The 17,128-nt window shown below is 45.8% G+C and overlaps 1 protein-coding gene across 3 annotated transcripts in view; it reads right to left on the bottom strand.

Moving 5' to 3' along the window:
• TLCD1 (TLC domain containing 1) overlaps positions 1–8,856 on the bottom strand; it is a 147,585-nt gene extending 138,729 nt beyond the window's left edge. The window contains exons 1-3 of one of the 3 annotated variants that reach the window (XM_069615314.1): positions 8,723–8,856; positions 7,110–7,211; positions 6,788–6,875 (exon numbers count right to left, since the gene is read on the bottom strand). In XM_069615314.1, the coding sequence (XP_069471415.1) occupies positions 6,788–6,875; positions 7,110–7,211; positions 8,723–8,768 (236 nt within the window). In that variant the 5' untranslated portion in view covers positions 8,769–8,856. The remainder of the gene's footprint in view (positions 1–6,787; positions 6,876–7,109; positions 7,212–8,722) is intronic. The other 2 variants (XM_069615315.1, XM_069615317.1) reach the window with 2 other exon arrangements.
• Between the last annotated feature and the right edge of the window lie 8,272 nt (positions 8,857–17,128).

Raw genomic sequence — 17,128 nt, 5'->3', positions numbered from 1 at the left:
AGTTGTTGTCTTTCTGTCCAACAATAAATTGGCATTTCGTGGCTCTTCAAAGAAGTTACTTACTCCAAACAATGGAAATGTATTATGCCTTGTTGAACTACTCAGGAAATTTGATCCGATCATGATGGATCATTTGCAACAAGTGACCTCACAAGAGAACCACAATCACTATTGCGGAAATGTCATTCAGAATGAACTAATTTGTTTAATGTGGTCTCAAGTAAAGAATGCAATTTTACAAAGGGTGAAGGCTGCACAATATTTCTCTGTTATTTTGGATTGTACTCCAGATATCAGGCACACCGGGCAACTGTCTTACACTGTAAGAATTGTGATATTACAGGCAAAGACATTTCTGTGAAAGAATATTTTATAGGGTATCGCCCCACAGACGCCATATCTGGTGAAGGACTTGGAAACCTTCTGCTCTTAAGTTTTTAGAGAGTTTGAGGCAAAGTCCGGGTCATGCATGACAGAATTGTTATTAAAGTTATATCTTGGAATACCTGCGGTAGTTCTAATCTGTATAAATTATTTCTTAACTCTGCATGTATCAGCTTTCCAAGAATGTATCTGTTTCAGGAGTCCATGCTCATGGCCAACCCTTTGCTAGATGGCTATCACACTATTTCTTGTCCTGCAGTTAGGGGTGAGGAGGGGTACCCGAGAGGAGGCCTTACTATCGCCATAGACTGTAATTTGGGTCTTTCATGGGAAGTCATATGTCACACTGAATGGCTTTTGGCTATTGAGTTAAAGGGGAGCCTGGTTTCACAACGATACTGATACTCAATCTCTATTGGAATCTCATTAGAGTTATTTTTGAAACGATTGAGTAGGAGTTGGGAGAAATTTTGTATGAGTGGATTCAGAGGGGATGTGGTTATTAATTGATTCTGGGAGGGGATTATAACTCCTTTTGTGCAGATGGCGCACAGTCGAACTCTAAAGGGGCTCTACCCTCCCTGCAGCACGCTAATACTAGACAAGGTATTAGGTGAGATTATTTTCTCAGGGAATGGGACATGTCATTGTTGGACCATCTGACCTCCTCACTTGCCTCTAACCGCACTTGGCAAAGAGGGGAGTTTACCTCCCAAATTGTTTTTTTCTACGTCTCTAATAGTATTAGGAAACATTGCAGCCATCTGAGCCACCTTCAGTCTGACTTAGGGGATCACTTGCCCCTATCCTTCTTTCTGACCATCGTTATGCCTATCCCTTGTATTAGACCTGATTTGGCGGGTTTGGAGTCCAACAATAAGGGAACTAAAGTATTGTGGAACAGAAAAACTGTGTATAAATGTAACCAGCTCCTATTCGTGTCTCTGCAAGAGCCTGTTACTGTATTCCCCGTTTGTGAGCTTCGGGTAGGTTGTAGAGCCTCTACATATAACATTATTCTGGCTTGCACCCAACAAATTAGAGATCTACACAGCTCGGCGAGTCTTAGTAAGAGTGGTTTTGTGAGGGATGACAGAATTTTATTATCCAAGTCTCGCAAAAGCAAGGAACTTGCCGTGCTGAGGAGATTAGGACTGCGGGCTCCTGAATATGCAATGCGTAAGCGTACATTAGTCCTGAGACATAAGAATCTTGTCAAATCTCTCAGGATGGATGCTTACACTTTGTGCCATCAACATATGTTGGAGTGTTTGTGTAGGGGTAAAGATGGCACATTTTGGTGCTCTGTAAACAGGTTATTGGGGAACACTAAAGGGGGTATGGATTGCCCTATAGACTCAGCTACTTGGGTTTCCTTCTACACCAGTAAATATGCTCTGCCTTGGGACTTTAGGGCTTCTGATGGTTCTGCTAAGGGATTATGTAATTGAAATAAGGAAGATATAGTATGGGCTATTGGTTGACTCAAGCCATCTAGGGCACCAGGGACGGGCGGTATACCTCCTTTCATTCTTAAAGAGGACCCTGGCCCATGGGCCGAGCTTTAAAAACCCATGTTCGACCATATTTTTCTGTCTCATACTGTGCCTGCTTCCTGGGTCAAGTCCATCATCGTACCTATTTATAAAAAGGGGGACAAACTTGACTTGTCTAATTATCGACCCATAGCACTGACTGATGGGACCAGTAAGGACTTTTCTATTCTCCTTTTAAGGGGCCTCAACAGTGCTATTAAGGAACTTAACCTTTTGAGTCAGTTTCAGGTGGGGTTTTGTGCAGAGTTAGGTACTTCACTTAATGCATCCATTTTGTCCCATCTGAGACATTATGTCCATTATTCTCAGGTTGGTGAAGTCTACCTAGCTTCGTTATATATGACTAGTGCTTTCGATGCTGTGATAAGATCCAGGCTCTGGCATAAAATGCTCTCTCTGAATATTCCTTGTAAGTTGGTGCAGTTGATTGCTCTACTGCACTCTAACACTTCTATCTGTGTTCGCTTGTCTGAGGATGATGTCCCCTCTTCAGAGATACTCACCTTTACAGGTGTGAAACAGGGGTGTACCCTGGCACCTACACTCGTCAACCTTTACACGTGCGATGTTGAGGGACTGTGGCAGTGTCCCTCCATCGCAACAGCAAGGTTGGGGAGTTTTAGGCTGGAGTGGGTGGCTTGCGCGGATGACTTCACACTGTTCGATAGAACCCTGCGAGGTCTTAGAGCTAAAATGCAGCTTTTCTTTAGATATGCCCAGGAAAATAATCTGTTGCCCAATGCATCCAAGTCTAAGGTATTGGTTCTTTCTCGTAAAACCAAGGATATGCAATATGCTTGGACCATGGGACCTGATAGTGTGGAGCAGGTCAAGACACTCATCTATGTGGGATATCATTTGGCTAACAGGGTCAGTATTGAATACTGGAAAACCATCCTGTATGATAAAGTGAAGAAACTTACTGCCAAATGAAGTTTTCAAAGCAGAAAGTGTGTAAATTATTTATGTTGCCCTTGAGGCGCTATTATCTGGCCAAATTTGAAGCTATTATCCTGTTTGGTTATGACCTATGCCCCCACAACATGGGTGATATTCTGAATACTATTCATCGAAGGCTCTGGAAGGATGTTCTTGGCCTTTTCTATGGCTATTCCAAACGCGATTATCAGACACGAGCTGTGTCTTGTGTCGCTTAAGGCCAAGTACGTCTGGAGACAGCTTTCCTTCTATAGAAGGCTGATTGTTCCACCCAAGAATTCCCTTTATGAGAATATAAAGGCAGCTATGCTTGCTGGCTCTGTTCCGTCCTTAAGAGGGTTTAATGATCAGATGTGTTCTGTGCTGGTGTGCATTAGTGCCTCCAAAGAAGATCTGGTTTTAAGACCTGGTCATGTTAAAAATAATGTCTTTAGGTCTGACCGGGCTGAGACAGTGGACTGTATCTACTCTTATGCCAGCTTTGAGGAATACCCACAGTATGTACATGCAAGGGAATGTCTACCGCTGTACCTTCAGAAATTCCCCTGCCCATTAATACGTACAAATTATATGCGTTTCAGGCTCAATCAATTGCCTGTTTATGAGAAAATTAGGCATTGGAGCAGCTCGAGTACCTCGGCTGATTTGCTTGCACCTGTGAGGCAATGCAGGTTCTGTGGCGTAAGCAACTCTAGTGAAACCTTGAAACATTTGGTTGTTGTATGTAGGTTTTTTGATAGGGAACAAACCAAGTTATTCAAGGATAAATTCATTGGTAGTTCAGAGGTGTCCAGGAATCTGTTTTGGTGTCGTTGCATGTGTGGTACTGCTATTTCTTTGGTTCTAGCACCAAATCTTTTTCCTTACATTCCTCAGCTCTGAATTGGATAAGAAAAATCTAGAATTGGAAACTTTAAATTGATTCTATTTTACAAATAATGTGCCTCATTACGAGGTGGGCGCAAAGGGATACTGGGCACCATTAAGGACATCGGTGCCAGTAATCCCTTTGTGCACTATTCCGAGGTCCCTTAGCGGGTCCCTTCCTTAATGCCTGGTTTAACCAGGCGTTATGGACGGGGCCCGTTAAGGGACTTCAGAGTTAATAACGGTACCGCAATTTGCGGTACCGTTATTAGCGCCTTCCTCCTTCCTATTGAGCCCTATGGGGGCTGAAATGGGAATGGGCAATGGCTTTTTCAATGGGGACTTACCGGTCCCGCAAAGGTCGGAATAGACCAGTAAGTCCCCATTGAACGAGGGCGGACTTGGTACCGGTATTGGAGGTAGTCATGGCACTAATAGCGCCATGACTACCTCCAACCTCGGCATGAGGCTCAATGTATTGAATGGTCTGTATTTTAAATATTGTTATATAAGATGCAATTTCTGTAATTTATAATTTTATTTCTTTTATCTCTTCGTCTCTTTTTTAATGAACTTATGTTGTGTAAGGTTTTTTGTAAACTGTAAATACAACAATAAAAAAATAAGAAAAAAAAACCTTCCGTATTCTGAAATGTCAGAATGTGGTCTAGAGATGGACAACTGCTGTGGTTAGGGGTATGATAATGGTGCAAACATGATTGGGGTAAACAAAGGAGTCCAAGCGCGAGTTCTCGAGCAATACCCCTGTTAATTTTTTATCCCGTGTGGCTGCCACAGTATACATCTGGTGGCTGGCGATGCTTCCAAATCCTCTGTGAAATCTGTTTCTCTTTTTGGTGTACTTTAGAGACTCTATAACAGTGGTCTTCGAATTTTTTGACCCCGAGACCCCCCTAAGAAATATTTCTCTGGCCCAGGCCCCCCTATACACATGGACTCCAAAATTGTACTTGGTTGCGAATGATTATCGCGCGCTGGAGTAGAATGGTGCCCCTAATGCAGGAGTGGGTGCCAAACACTAAATTGTTTCAAAATCATTGCTTGCAATGATTCAAATCAGATTAGAGGACAAATATTTGTGAACAAAGCATTCAGATTATTTTGCTATAATACAGAGGACTTGACTAAAAATAGTGTTGGATATTTATTTCACACAAAAGAAAACAGCCAATATTGCTGTCCTGCAGTAACATTTTCCATGCAAGTGCTGTAACAATTTGTTTTTCAAGTACAACAACTTACTATCAATGCGGTCACTTGCAAGTTGGACAGTGGCATACTGGAGAACTAGTGTGAAGGGTGGGCCTGCTTTCCACCAGCCAGCCCGGAAAGGCTGAACCACCCATTCATTCAGGTTGCAATTGTCCTCGGGAAAGTATTTTTCGAGACTGGTTCTGAGAGCATTTAAATGGTTTCCTATTAGCTCAGAAACACATGAATGATCATACTCGGTCTCCTCAAGAGCATCTTCTTATAATGGAAATGCATCGGTAATGCCAATATCAACACTCCTCCTCCAAAGCTCCAGCTTCTTCTTGAATGCTGATATTTTTGCATTCATGGCAAATGATGTGGTTTCTGTGCCTTGCAGGGAGAGGTTTAGAAGATGTAGCTTTTCGAAGATGTCGCTAAGGTAAGCCAACAGTACAAGCCAGCGTGAATCACACAGAGACTCTGCTGTCGTCTGGTCTAAATCCAGGAGAAAGTGTCTCACTTCGTTTCTGAGTTCATAAATGTGATTTAAAACCTTTCCCCTGGATAGCCACCTGACCTCTGTGTGAATGTTTTAGCATTTCATTTGTCTGTTCCCACCTCTGCTTCTGCTTTACGTTTGCGATCCCTACCATCTTTGGGCACTAGGAAACAATCCATCTAGGAAAGAAGCCTGAATCTGTCGAAACATTGCAAACGGTTTTCAAAAATTTAAAATGCATCCCAAAGAAAGCATAAAAATGTCAAACAAAGCAAAGAGTTAAAATGAACCATGTGAAAAGGTTGGGGTTGGTGGGAAACACCCCACACAAAAATGGGTCAGAAACACAGCTCTTGGATTAAAATACATTGGTACAAGACTCATAAGACTTCCTATTCAGATCATGCAGGCCTAGCTCAAACAGAACTGTGAGACTTGTCCTTGGCCTCAAGCCCAGGGACCGTATCTCTCCAGGACTGAAATCTCTACACTGGCTCCCAGTGGCTGCGAGGATTAAGTTCAAAACCCTCTGCATCGTCCACAAGGCCTTCTGGGGCCTAAATACCTTCAACTCTCTCTTCCTAAATATCTTCCTTCCCGAGCCCTACGCTCATCCGTCTCCAACTCCCTCAGGGTCAGCCGCTTCTCGAAGCGACGAGCTGGGGGTAGATCTCTCTCCGCGGCAGGGGCCTCCCTCTGGAACAGCCTTCCTGCCTCCCTGAAACTTGAGGAGAACCATCTCCGGTTCCGGAAGCACCTCAAAACCTTCCTCTTCACTTCTGCTTTCTCTCTCCCTCTCCCCTGCTAAATTCTTGACCAAAACTGCATTGATTCTGCAACTGGGCCACTCTCACCGACCTCGCTCCTGGGCCCAGTCACTCTTCACTTGCACTGCCTCCCTGGCAACCCCTGCACTGCGGGACTGTCTCTGTATCACTACAGCCCCCCCCCAGCACTTGTCTGCACTTACCTTGCACTTGCCACCAGCTGGCCCTCTCTATTTATTATTTTATTTCTATTCTACTTATTTGTACTGCACTCCCCCCTTCCCCTTGCACTTTTTCCCTTCCCCCTACCCCTGCACTTGCGCGGTCTAAATGACACCTGGCCTAGTAGGATCGTTGTCTGTCTTCCCCTTGTTCCCCCCTCCCTGCCTCGTCGCGCCTTGAAACACTTGTGTATAGGCGCGTTACAAATGCCATATCATATCATATATCATATCAAGTGTGGTCCCGGAATAGGCTGCATGTGCAACCTTGCACAGGGTTGATATAAACCTTCAGCATATGTACTCATCCAATGGCACACAGGGAAAATAAATCCTTACCTGCGTAACTGGGGCAAGTGCTTCACTGGATTTTTCTTGCTGGGACACAGGTGGTTAGTTTGATAGACTGACGCTTGGAGCAATGCTGCTGCAATGAAAACAGAACAGTTAGTCAAGGATACATGGGTCTACCTGAGACTTCAAAATTAAGATTAGATGAGCAGGAGCTAAAACCACCTCGTGGGTGAAAGGCATCAGAGAAAGGCACAGCCCCAGAAGTAGGTTTGAAATCCCTGATTCAAATCCCCTGCCCCTCATGGCACCGACACCCCTGTCCCCAAGACGCCCGTCCTACCTACTCTCAAACGGCACTGACACCTACCAGGGAAATACGAAGATCGAATGAAGGGCTGGAAAGTGCCGTCAAAGTACGGAAAGGCGAAGGTCTTCCGGTGCATGTTCTGCAGCAGCAGGGTGGAGGAGTCTGGGGGGGAGATGGAAGGTGTTAGAGCAGAGGTGGGGAGGCATCACTGTTAAAAGCAGGCTTTCAACATGCTGAGCACACTACAGAAAATAGGTTATTTCAAAACTCGAAAGTGGGCCTTAAACTTGCATTCACTAGTTTGCCTTGAAGCGTGAATCTTTTTTTGTCAGAGTACCACACAAATACCCTGTAATTGTTGTGCCCATCCTTTGTGTTTTATCACAGGTTATATTTATAAAGATGTTATGTGCTTGCCAAACTGCTTAATCAACATATAAATGTTCCTGTTTTGCCAACAGCAATTAGGAAATGAAACACTGGGGTCACCGGTGATAGCTTTTTTTGTTTGTACAAGGGCAGAAATACCCTCACTTTTGGAAAGGGGCATCATGAAAGAAATTGCACCATTATATACCCAATCTGCTCCCCTAAATGTCTACCCTCGGGGTGCCCTGCCACTTCAGAGGATAGCTATAAATATCCATCCACAGGCGTTCCCTCTGTAGCTGAACCCCTGCGGTCCTGCCCACCCAATTAAATCCTGACACAGTAATATTGTTAGAATAATCACTACTATTCAATACCTTTAACTGACTTACTTACAGATTCAATAAATATAAAATTAAATGACCAGCAACCTAACATAACTTCTCTGGCTGACCACTCAGAGCAGCGCTGTCCAGAAATAGCCCTAATGTGGAGGGTGGGGGGGGGGCACAGAGGGAGAAGGGCGCAGGGGGGTGTAATAATGTGTGTCATGGAAAGTAGGCCAGGTTCAACGTCTGGTTTATTTGTAAGAGCCCCTGGAGGACGGCAGCCATCCGAAGATCAACCACACATCCACTCAGTAGTTCTGGAATGCGATGATAAATGGTGTGGGGCTTCGCTGTTAAAGGTCACACATTTCATTGCTAGCAGCAGCACTGTTCTTATGCATAAATAGTGAAGGCAACTGAAACCGTGATGGGACACTTCAAACTGAAAGCCTCCACACAGCTGCAACTACCTGAACTCCGTGCCTGCTTGCCAGGCAATCAATGTGAGTCACAGGAGCTTTTTTTTTTAAAGAAGGAGAACAACATTTAGGAGTGAAACACAACAAAACCATATAATAAATGATTCATGACAGGAAGTCATGTCTTAGTTAAATGACTAGCATGCCAGCCCTAGCATCCCAGGAGAGTGCTTGGAAGGGTATGATGAGACAACTCATCTTCACAGCATTCCTCAAGCGTCTGGTTTCAGGTGTGAAACCGGCAAAGCAGTTTCAGTCCCCCGGTCGCCTCCTCTCCCCCATACCCCACAATGTGGGTGCGCAGAGGGAGAAGGGTGCAGGGGGGACGGGTGTTGTATTCATAAAGCGGCTTCCCCGCGGCAGATTGCTGGAGGCCAGCAATCTGCCGCGGGGGAGCCGCGTTAGGAATACAACACCGGCAAACAAAGCAGTTTCGGTCCCCCGCTGACCTCCTCTCCCACATGACCCCTAATGTGGGGGGCTGGTAAGCTCTTACCTGACAGAGACGGGCAAGCAGCACAGGACATGGCAGCACAGGACATGGCAACACAGGACACTGCAACACAGGACACGGCAACGCAGCCTGGTCTCGTGATCCAAATGCAGGGAAACGCGTCCAGGCTGCATTTAGTCCCTGTTTCATGGCCACGTCACCCACCACTTCGCACTGACTGAGCATGTGCATGGGAGTCAGTGCCTCCCCATTGCACATACTCAGTTCAGTGCAGGTATATGAAATTCTCTTTTTTTCCATCTGGCATTGTTAAGATGGATTTCTGATTTCTGAACTCCGTCCGGCAGAGGTTCAGAAGGCCAGCCTAGTTTCTTGGAACAGGGTAACCTCTGGACAAGCCAGACCAATCAGGGTAGCGATTGCGGCAGTCAAGACTAGGTCTCAAGAGGGGTGAGGGTGACTGAAAGCCCGCAATGAGCACACAAAGCAAGGACACTTACAAATTACTCCAAGCAGGTGTTATATTAAAAATATAGACACATTTATTACAAGGCCTTTGTAACATTGACCGTAACGAGAAATCACAATAAAACTCAAGTAAACCAACACATACAAATCTAATAAAATATATATACAAATACAAATGAGTCTAACCGGTTGGACGCACGAAATGTGTAAACCACCTAGATGGGGAGGAAAACAGGCAGTGCGAATAATAATTAGACCCAGTCCGCCTTCAGAGGCACCTAACTAAAAGGAAGTCCAAGCCCTACGAAGAGTGGAGCCTTGTGCTCAAAAGTACCTGCACACGCTGGTGCCAACGGGCAAAAGGGGAGTCTCTTCGAGGGAATCAGGCATTTTAGTTCGATGAACAAATGAAGATGAACAGAGCTCCGCGGCTCAAGTGTAGCCTCCACTGGGGGCAGAAGCAGAGCGCGAGTACAGAAAGGCGTGCTGTTAGACACAGTGGGGAAAAGCTATGGGCTACTGCAGGAGGGCGATCAGTTCCTAGCGATGCTACTCACCGGTCCCCGATGCAGGCAGACCCAGGCTTCTCCGCGTCAGTTTCGGTGCTGGCTGGTTCAGATACGAGCAGGGGACGTCTCGGCGTCGTGTAGATTCCGCAGCAGCAGAAGTTGAGTTGAGGACGTCCCAAACGCAGTGAACCCGCACAGTTTGTTACCACATCAGGGCAACGGAGCGGCCGTGTGTATTTCAGCCAAATGTACACTGACCTGGGAATGCCAAGTATACGAATCGTGTGAGAGTGACAAGGACTCGTAATACAACACAACCTGACGGCGGTTACAGTGCAAGACTCCTGGGTAGGCTGGTCAGTCCACTGGATGGCCCAGAGACACTTCTGAAGGCTTACGTGCAGGAGATGGTGAAGATGCCGAGAATAGTTGTTCCCACTATTCCAAGGGGTCGAAGTACCAGTACAGGCCTTCTCGTTCGATCAGAGGTAGAAAGGGTTTCACAAAGTGACAGCTGTGCAGAGGAGCAGTCCTTCAGCGGGTCACCAGCGATTCCTCGGTTCAGCCTCGTCGTTGCAGGATACTTGGCCCCTGTATTCCTTTGTTCGTGAGAACTCAGGAGATTGACATGGTAGTGGTGTTTCCAGCCCCCTCTTATCCACGGTTCCCTTCGCGCCAAAACGGAGGGGACCCAATGGGAGATCTGCTCACAAAACACTCACACCATACGTGGACCTATCGCGGACCACGGAGGTCCCAGGCATTCACACCCCCTAGACTCTCTGGCACCCAGGATGTGTATTGGGACCAGACATCCCAGCCCACATCCTGGAGGCACACACAAGGCCTGCAGAAACCCGCGAAAGCATCTGTGTTTCGCGCGAAAGTACATGCCCAAATAAGGAAGGCCCCGGGTCGGCTCGACCTGGGGAAGGTGAAGGGAGCAAGACGGTCAGTGGACAGGACAAAGAGCCTCGTGGTCTGGCCATTTTGGGAGTCAGGCCCCCATTTTGGGCTAAGCGCGAGAAACGCGCTTAAACGCCAAAAGGAGCTCAAAAACACAAAGAAACGATCGCTGCCACCAGTCCCGTCCGTGATTCACTTGCACCGTTCATTAACAATCCAAAGAGAGTATCTAGGGTCTGTAGAAGACTAGAGACCCAAGAGAGCAGTAACTTAGCTTACAGTGCCCTCTTGTGCCATGTTGCGCGAAAGCTGCAACATGATAAAAGAACTACGGAAAACAACTTTTCCCGGTACTGACTGTCTTAAGGGCATGTCAGTTTCCCCGTAAGAATGGAGCGAAAACCCAGAGGAGTGCGGCAGAAGGCTGCACTTCTCTGGCAAAGTCTAGATCCTGGTGAAAACAACAGCAAAAAGTTTAGGGGTTGCCACATGGAAGGATAATTACCCACAATTAAGAAATCTTTCCTAACAGGCATCACACCCCCCCCACACATGTGGCCACGCCCCCGAAAGCGGGGGGGGGTGCCCCACAGATTGAAGACCTCTGCTCTATAATTTGTTTGAACCTTCAACCAAATGCTGGAGCATTCTCAGTGAGCATGTAAACAATATTTCCTTGAAAAGTGTCTGTGCAACACAATGGGGATGTAGAATTGAAAGCTTGAGAGCTGTGAGGTATCAATTTGTTAAGATACACACAGCACTCATGAGCATTGAAGAAAAAGTCAATGACCCAACATTGTCCTCAGAGGCTAATTCCCTTGCTTTACACTTGGAAGATTTCAGTTTTATTTGTACTTTAGTTGTGTGTTATGACCTTCTATTTCAGGTGAACATTATAAGCAAATCCATACAGTCCAAACAAATTGATTTGCCGGCCTGCAATGACCTGCTTAAGAAGTGCATTGCCTTTGTCAAATGTTATAGGAGTGATGGTTTTGAGTCTGCTTTAACAACAGCAAAAGAGCTGGCCTTAATTTTAGATGTTGACCCTACTTTTAAGGCAACTAAACGGCATAGGAAAAAAAAGAAAATGTTTGCGTATGAGACTCGGGACGAGACGCATGAGAATGAAGAAGAACTTTTTAAACTAACCGTATTTTATACCCTGATTGAGGTCATAACTACTTCGCTTGAAGGGCGCTTTTCCAAGTTGTCTGTGCACAATACAAGCTGGGGATTCCTGTACAACATAAAGTTCTTGCCTGGAAAAGAAGAACTGATACAACTGTGCAAGCACCTGGAGCAACTGTTAGAAAAGGGTGGTGATAGTGCACCAGAATCTGATATCGGTGGTTACTAGTTGGCTAAGGAATGAGACATATCCCGCCATCGCTTCATAAGAGTTCTATTACGCCCCTTGAAGTTTTGAAGTACTTTCATCATACAAAAACACATTGGTTGTTTCCAAATGCGTAGGTTGCCATGAGGCACTTACTAACAATTCCAGTTACAGTGGCAAGTGGTGAGAGTAGCTTTAGTAAATTGAAACTGATAAAGACATATTACTTCCGCTCCACAATGGCTGAGTAAAGGCTATCAGCCCTTGCAATAATTCAATTGAGAGTGAACTTGTTGAAAAAATTGATTATGCAGCAGCAATAAATGATTTTCCAGCGGGAAAGTCAAGGAGAGTGACCTTAACATAGACTAAAAATTGACACAAAACTCTAAATGTAGTATATACTGTTTGTTAACTCTGCTTTGTCCAAGGAGTTACTCCAAAGTTCTTGAATCATGATGTAATAAAACCGATTTCATTTGTTTAGCAGTGATTTATTGACCTTGGGTAGGAGTTGCACTTGGGGGGGTGGGGAGGGTGAGGCTCATTCGCCCTGTGCACCAAATGGATCGATATTGGGCTTGTGGGCCTAGGGCCTTCATGAAGTTGCCTAGGGATTGGGATGGAGTATGCTCTTTGGTGCTCCTCCTTGTTCTAGCATTAGTAATTCCTCAGAGTGAACTGAACATTGGAGAATTTCCAAAAGAAGATGCCCATTTGAGAAAAAGAAGATTGCTTGAATTCCTCAATCGAACCGGAGGAGAGAATTACTTCTCAGCCAAGTCAATAGAAGCATATGACTCCATTCCTTATGAACACAGGTTGTTCAGCAAGACGGCTTCAATATTTACGACTATATTCATGCATGGGATCCAGACGATGGCCAATGCCAAGTGGTTGCAGATTACGAAATGGGAGCTTCTGCAGGCAATCAACACCACCATAAAGGTATTTAATGCTATTAAGGAAGAGCTGAGGGTCATACGACTAATGACCCTGCAGAACAGATATGTCCTTGATATGATCACAACGATGGAAGGAGGAGTTTGCACCAAAATCGTGCCATCATGTTGCACGTTCATACCTTTTCACGATGACGAGAACGGGACCTTGACGGAGGCCATTACGTTGCTAACGAACCTGCATAACAAGATGCAAGACGAGACAGAGGATATTACGAATGACAGTTAGCTTGCTTCCATATTCTCATGGATACCGCAGTGGATGGCAAACATCTTCAAGTTTCTTGGAGCAATATTGATGATGGTGATGTTTGGATTCTGTGTAATCAGGATAGTGATCGCCCAATGCAAGAAGACGGCAAAGAAAGCAGTAGGAATGAAGATCATGACTGATTTCGAACCTGGGTTTGGACGCAAGGAATTGACTGATGAAGATGTCAGAAAATACATATAGGCCAGCAGCATAGCGCCTGAAGGAACAAAGTTCCTGTATCCAACGAATCATAAGACGTACATGGGATGATAGGTCTATTGTAATCCGAATGGACAGTGCAACAACATGACCTGGAGTGTAGACGAGCATGTCAAATCAGCTGGCCCCCTGAGGGGTTGTGATGAAGATCTGGACTCCAAAGAAGCACTTCTTCAAGAGAAAATATCAAAATATGGAGACAATCGAGGAGGTGGTCGAGGATTCGACCAGAGGGGGGAATGTAGAAGAGCAGTTACATGCCTCTGCAGGATATCCCACCCCCTACCTCCTATATGTTGGGAACCTGAGATTGTGCCATGCTTAACACCAGCTGTTGTGACCATACAACGGCGAGTATTCGAAAGAAGGTACCCATTGAGAAAACCCTATCAAATATATCCCTGAAGAGACGACAAGCTGAGGGAGGAACTCCCTGAAGGAATATGAGGAGGAGCAAAAAGAGGAGCTGATGACACCATGAAAGATGAGCGTGACACACTGAGAATACTGGCTGAAAAGACTGCATGGATTTTACAGAAACTGATGACGAAGTTAAGAATCGAGTAAACTTTCATATGTGAAAAGAAGATTGCATGTGTGCGAAACACTGCAGAAGATGCAAGCTGTTCAGTACATGTACAGATGCTGTAATGCAAGTAGATTAAGCAATCTTACAAGCTGGCTATATGTAGTGAGTAGACTGCAGACTGTGTCATGAATTTAGTAAGCCAGGACCCATGGAGAGAAAAGGCGAGAAGTGTGGTGCAGCAAAAATAAGCTGAGTTCATGGAAACGAATTGGCGAGGCTGTCCGGAATGGTATAAAAGCTGAAGCAGCTAAGGTCGGTGATCTATTCTTGATGGCAGTGTACGTGTGAAGCTGAATCATCCCTTGTTAAGGTGCAAAGAAAGAACATCCAGCATGCCAACTTTTATTCACTTAAGACATTTAAATGCTGCAAAATTGACCAAATCGTGGTCCCCTGTCATGTGAGCGAAGGATGGAAATAGAGTTGAGGATGGAGTCCTAGAGCAACGATAGTGAGTGCTCGCACTCCCATATATTCCCTGAGACAAGAATAATTTACAAGGCCAATTCAAAGACATTCTGCATGTCAGAAGGCATGGGTGATGAGAGATGATTGGCTAATTGGGTGGGGACGTAAAGTCAAGTCCACCTCCTGGCACCTGGGTCTGAGCTTACGTGCTGCTAAGTGAACCAAATGTTTCAGACATGGCACGAGCGTGCCAACCAATTATAGAGGGCCGCATAATGAAGGGCCTTATAGTATGAAGACCAATGATATATTGTGCACTTAACAGTGTTGAAGATTACATGTTTTTAGAGGTAGGCATACGTTGTCCATCTGATAGTAAATAGCCAGTCACAATCCCAGCCTTTATAGAAAGTAGACTTAGATGTTCCGCTTGAACGTATCAAAATCCTTCCTAGGTTGCTCTTATTTGCCACATAGTATGACATCACGTCTGATGTATTTTTTACATATAAGGATGTTTTTATGAGAAATGCACTGAGAGCTTGAGCAAACGTCCGTTGATGTCTGTTGTAACTCCCTGTTTTAGATAATTGTTAATAAAACAGCACCTTTGCCATCTTCCTGAGTTGTTCGATTATTTGGTGTCAGAGGTTTTCTGCATCCCCATCCATTGCATGCACAATACCCAAAGTGCCATGTGCTCATGGTGGAATTAATAAGGTAGTGGGGGAAGGGAGAGCTTCTAGGGATGTGTGACATTATGGGCCTCATTATACGGTTGCCGGTCAGGGAACTACGGTGACGGTAAACTTGCCGGTACTGTAGTTCCCGGACTGGCAAACTACGAGTTCTGCGGGCGGGGGGCGGGTCCCTTCCCGCCCACCAGGTCTGACCTGGCGGGCAGAACGGCACCTGCCCGCAGACCATGTTGGATGCACCGGCACCATTATGAATGGTGCCGGTGTGGTGCCGATGCATCCGACCTCCCCATTCCCATTGGCCCCTATTGGGCTCAAATGGGATGGGGAGCATTTTTTTTATGGCGCCCGCGAAAGGGCAATTACCGGGTCCGGCAGGGCAGTAAAGACCCGGTAATTGCGGGTGCTGGAAAAAAAATTATACCGGCAGCAGCTGTACCATTTTCACTGGCACGGCTACCGCCAGGGTCATAATGAACCCCAATGTCTGCGTTTCGCCTCTTGCCAGTGCATACAGAAGGCTTTTGGCTGCTTGGCATGCAGTTCTAGGATGAGCTATTGGTGGATAACGTTTTGCAGATGGTCTGCTCAATATATTGCTTCCACTTTCGACATTTTGAACATTTTCGTATGTTTTTGCAATGGTGCTTTTCATTTAGGACAGACTCTGAGACATGTTTTTATCTCCTGGGTGGTTCCATGTCATTTCCACGAACTCAAATACTTTGTGGTAATTGACTCCGTGGAAATGAATTCAAATGTTTACTTTAATTTTTTTTATGGGGGTCCCCCTCCCCCAAGTCTCCCTTCCGTCCTTAATTAACACATATACATTTCTAGGTAATTTCGCGAAGTAAATTACCACAAAGTAAATTACTTTGTGAGAACAAGGGGAGGCCTTCCTGGATGACTTTTTATCTGTGGGTTGGGCGGTACAAGAAGGGGAATGGGCGTTTTTGTTCCATGAGTTCACTAAATTGATGATTGAATTGGGCGTGCCCTTCGCGCTGAAGAAGAGACATGGGGTGGCAAAAATGTTGATCTTTTAGCGTGGAGTTGGGCTCAGTGGCAACGTGCTTCAGGCTGCTGAGGCAAAAGGTGGAAAGCCTCGCGCAATTGTTGTTGGAGGCACCTACAGGGAAGAAGATGGGACTGAGATAAAATGCGGAAATTGTTGGGACACTTGAACTTTGCCTGCAAGGTAGTAGCTTTCGGCAGGAATGTATGCAGTATATAGCAATGTCTATGGAGAGGACCTGTTTGCAACACAATAGAGTAAGGCTGTCCAAGGCTGTCAGAGAGAAACCTAAGGCATGGCTCTTGTTTTTGGGAGGCGTGACAAGGCCACAGTGTGGGAGACCTACCAGGGTGGAAGCCAAAGCCATTCTGACCCCAGAGGGTGGCGGTGGCATTTGGGCGAGTGCCATTCCCTGCTCCCTCCCTAAGTGCCTGCATGTCTGTCAGAAGTACCCTTATGGAGCACCCCATACCTCCTGAACACAAAGCTGGACAGTTGTTTCCTTTCAGAGAACCACAACCTGCAACCAACGTCTGGGCAGACTGCCTGCAAGACAGCCACCCACCACGGCCTTTCAGTCAAAAATTCCAGTCATTAGATCCTTACAGCCAGCAGGAAGTAGGAGAAACATTACATCAAGCAGCGGCAAGTACGTGCAGCCACCACTGAAGCCTCACACTGAGTACCAATGTATGCCACACTCCAACAAATCCAACAGAGCCTACTAACAGCGGCTGTGATGAGTACGCCATGGATCAGCGTTCAAACAGAAAAGACTTTCTCATACTTACCAGAGACTTCAGTGTCTGCCTAATGAAACCAATGCGGGCTGCCATTGTTTTTGCATAGCTTAAACCCCTCTTTATGATTTTCAACCATTGGAACACCTCCCAGGGTGGAGGAGGGAGTCAGGGGGAGATTGGTTGGGAAAAGAAGACCAAGGGGAGAAGGAGGGGAGGGATAAGAAGGGGGACAGGAAACCGGAAGTTATGAGTTGTTTGGGTGAGGTCGGAGGAGGAGGTGGTAGGCCAAGAGACCAGAAGGAGGAAGGCTGTTGGAATGGAGTGTGGAGGTGT

The sequence above is a fragment of the Ambystoma mexicanum genome, chromosome 9 (genome assembly GCF_040938575.1).
Source record: "Ambystoma mexicanum isolate Mex_15411 chromosome 9, UKY_AmexF1_1, whole genome shotgun sequence".
Lineage (NCBI taxonomy): Eukaryota > Metazoa > Chordata > Amphibia > Caudata > Ambystomatidae > Ambystoma > Ambystoma mexicanum.
Note: the sequence above shows the minus strand (reverse complement) of the source record. Positions and strands in the feature narration are given on the sequence as shown.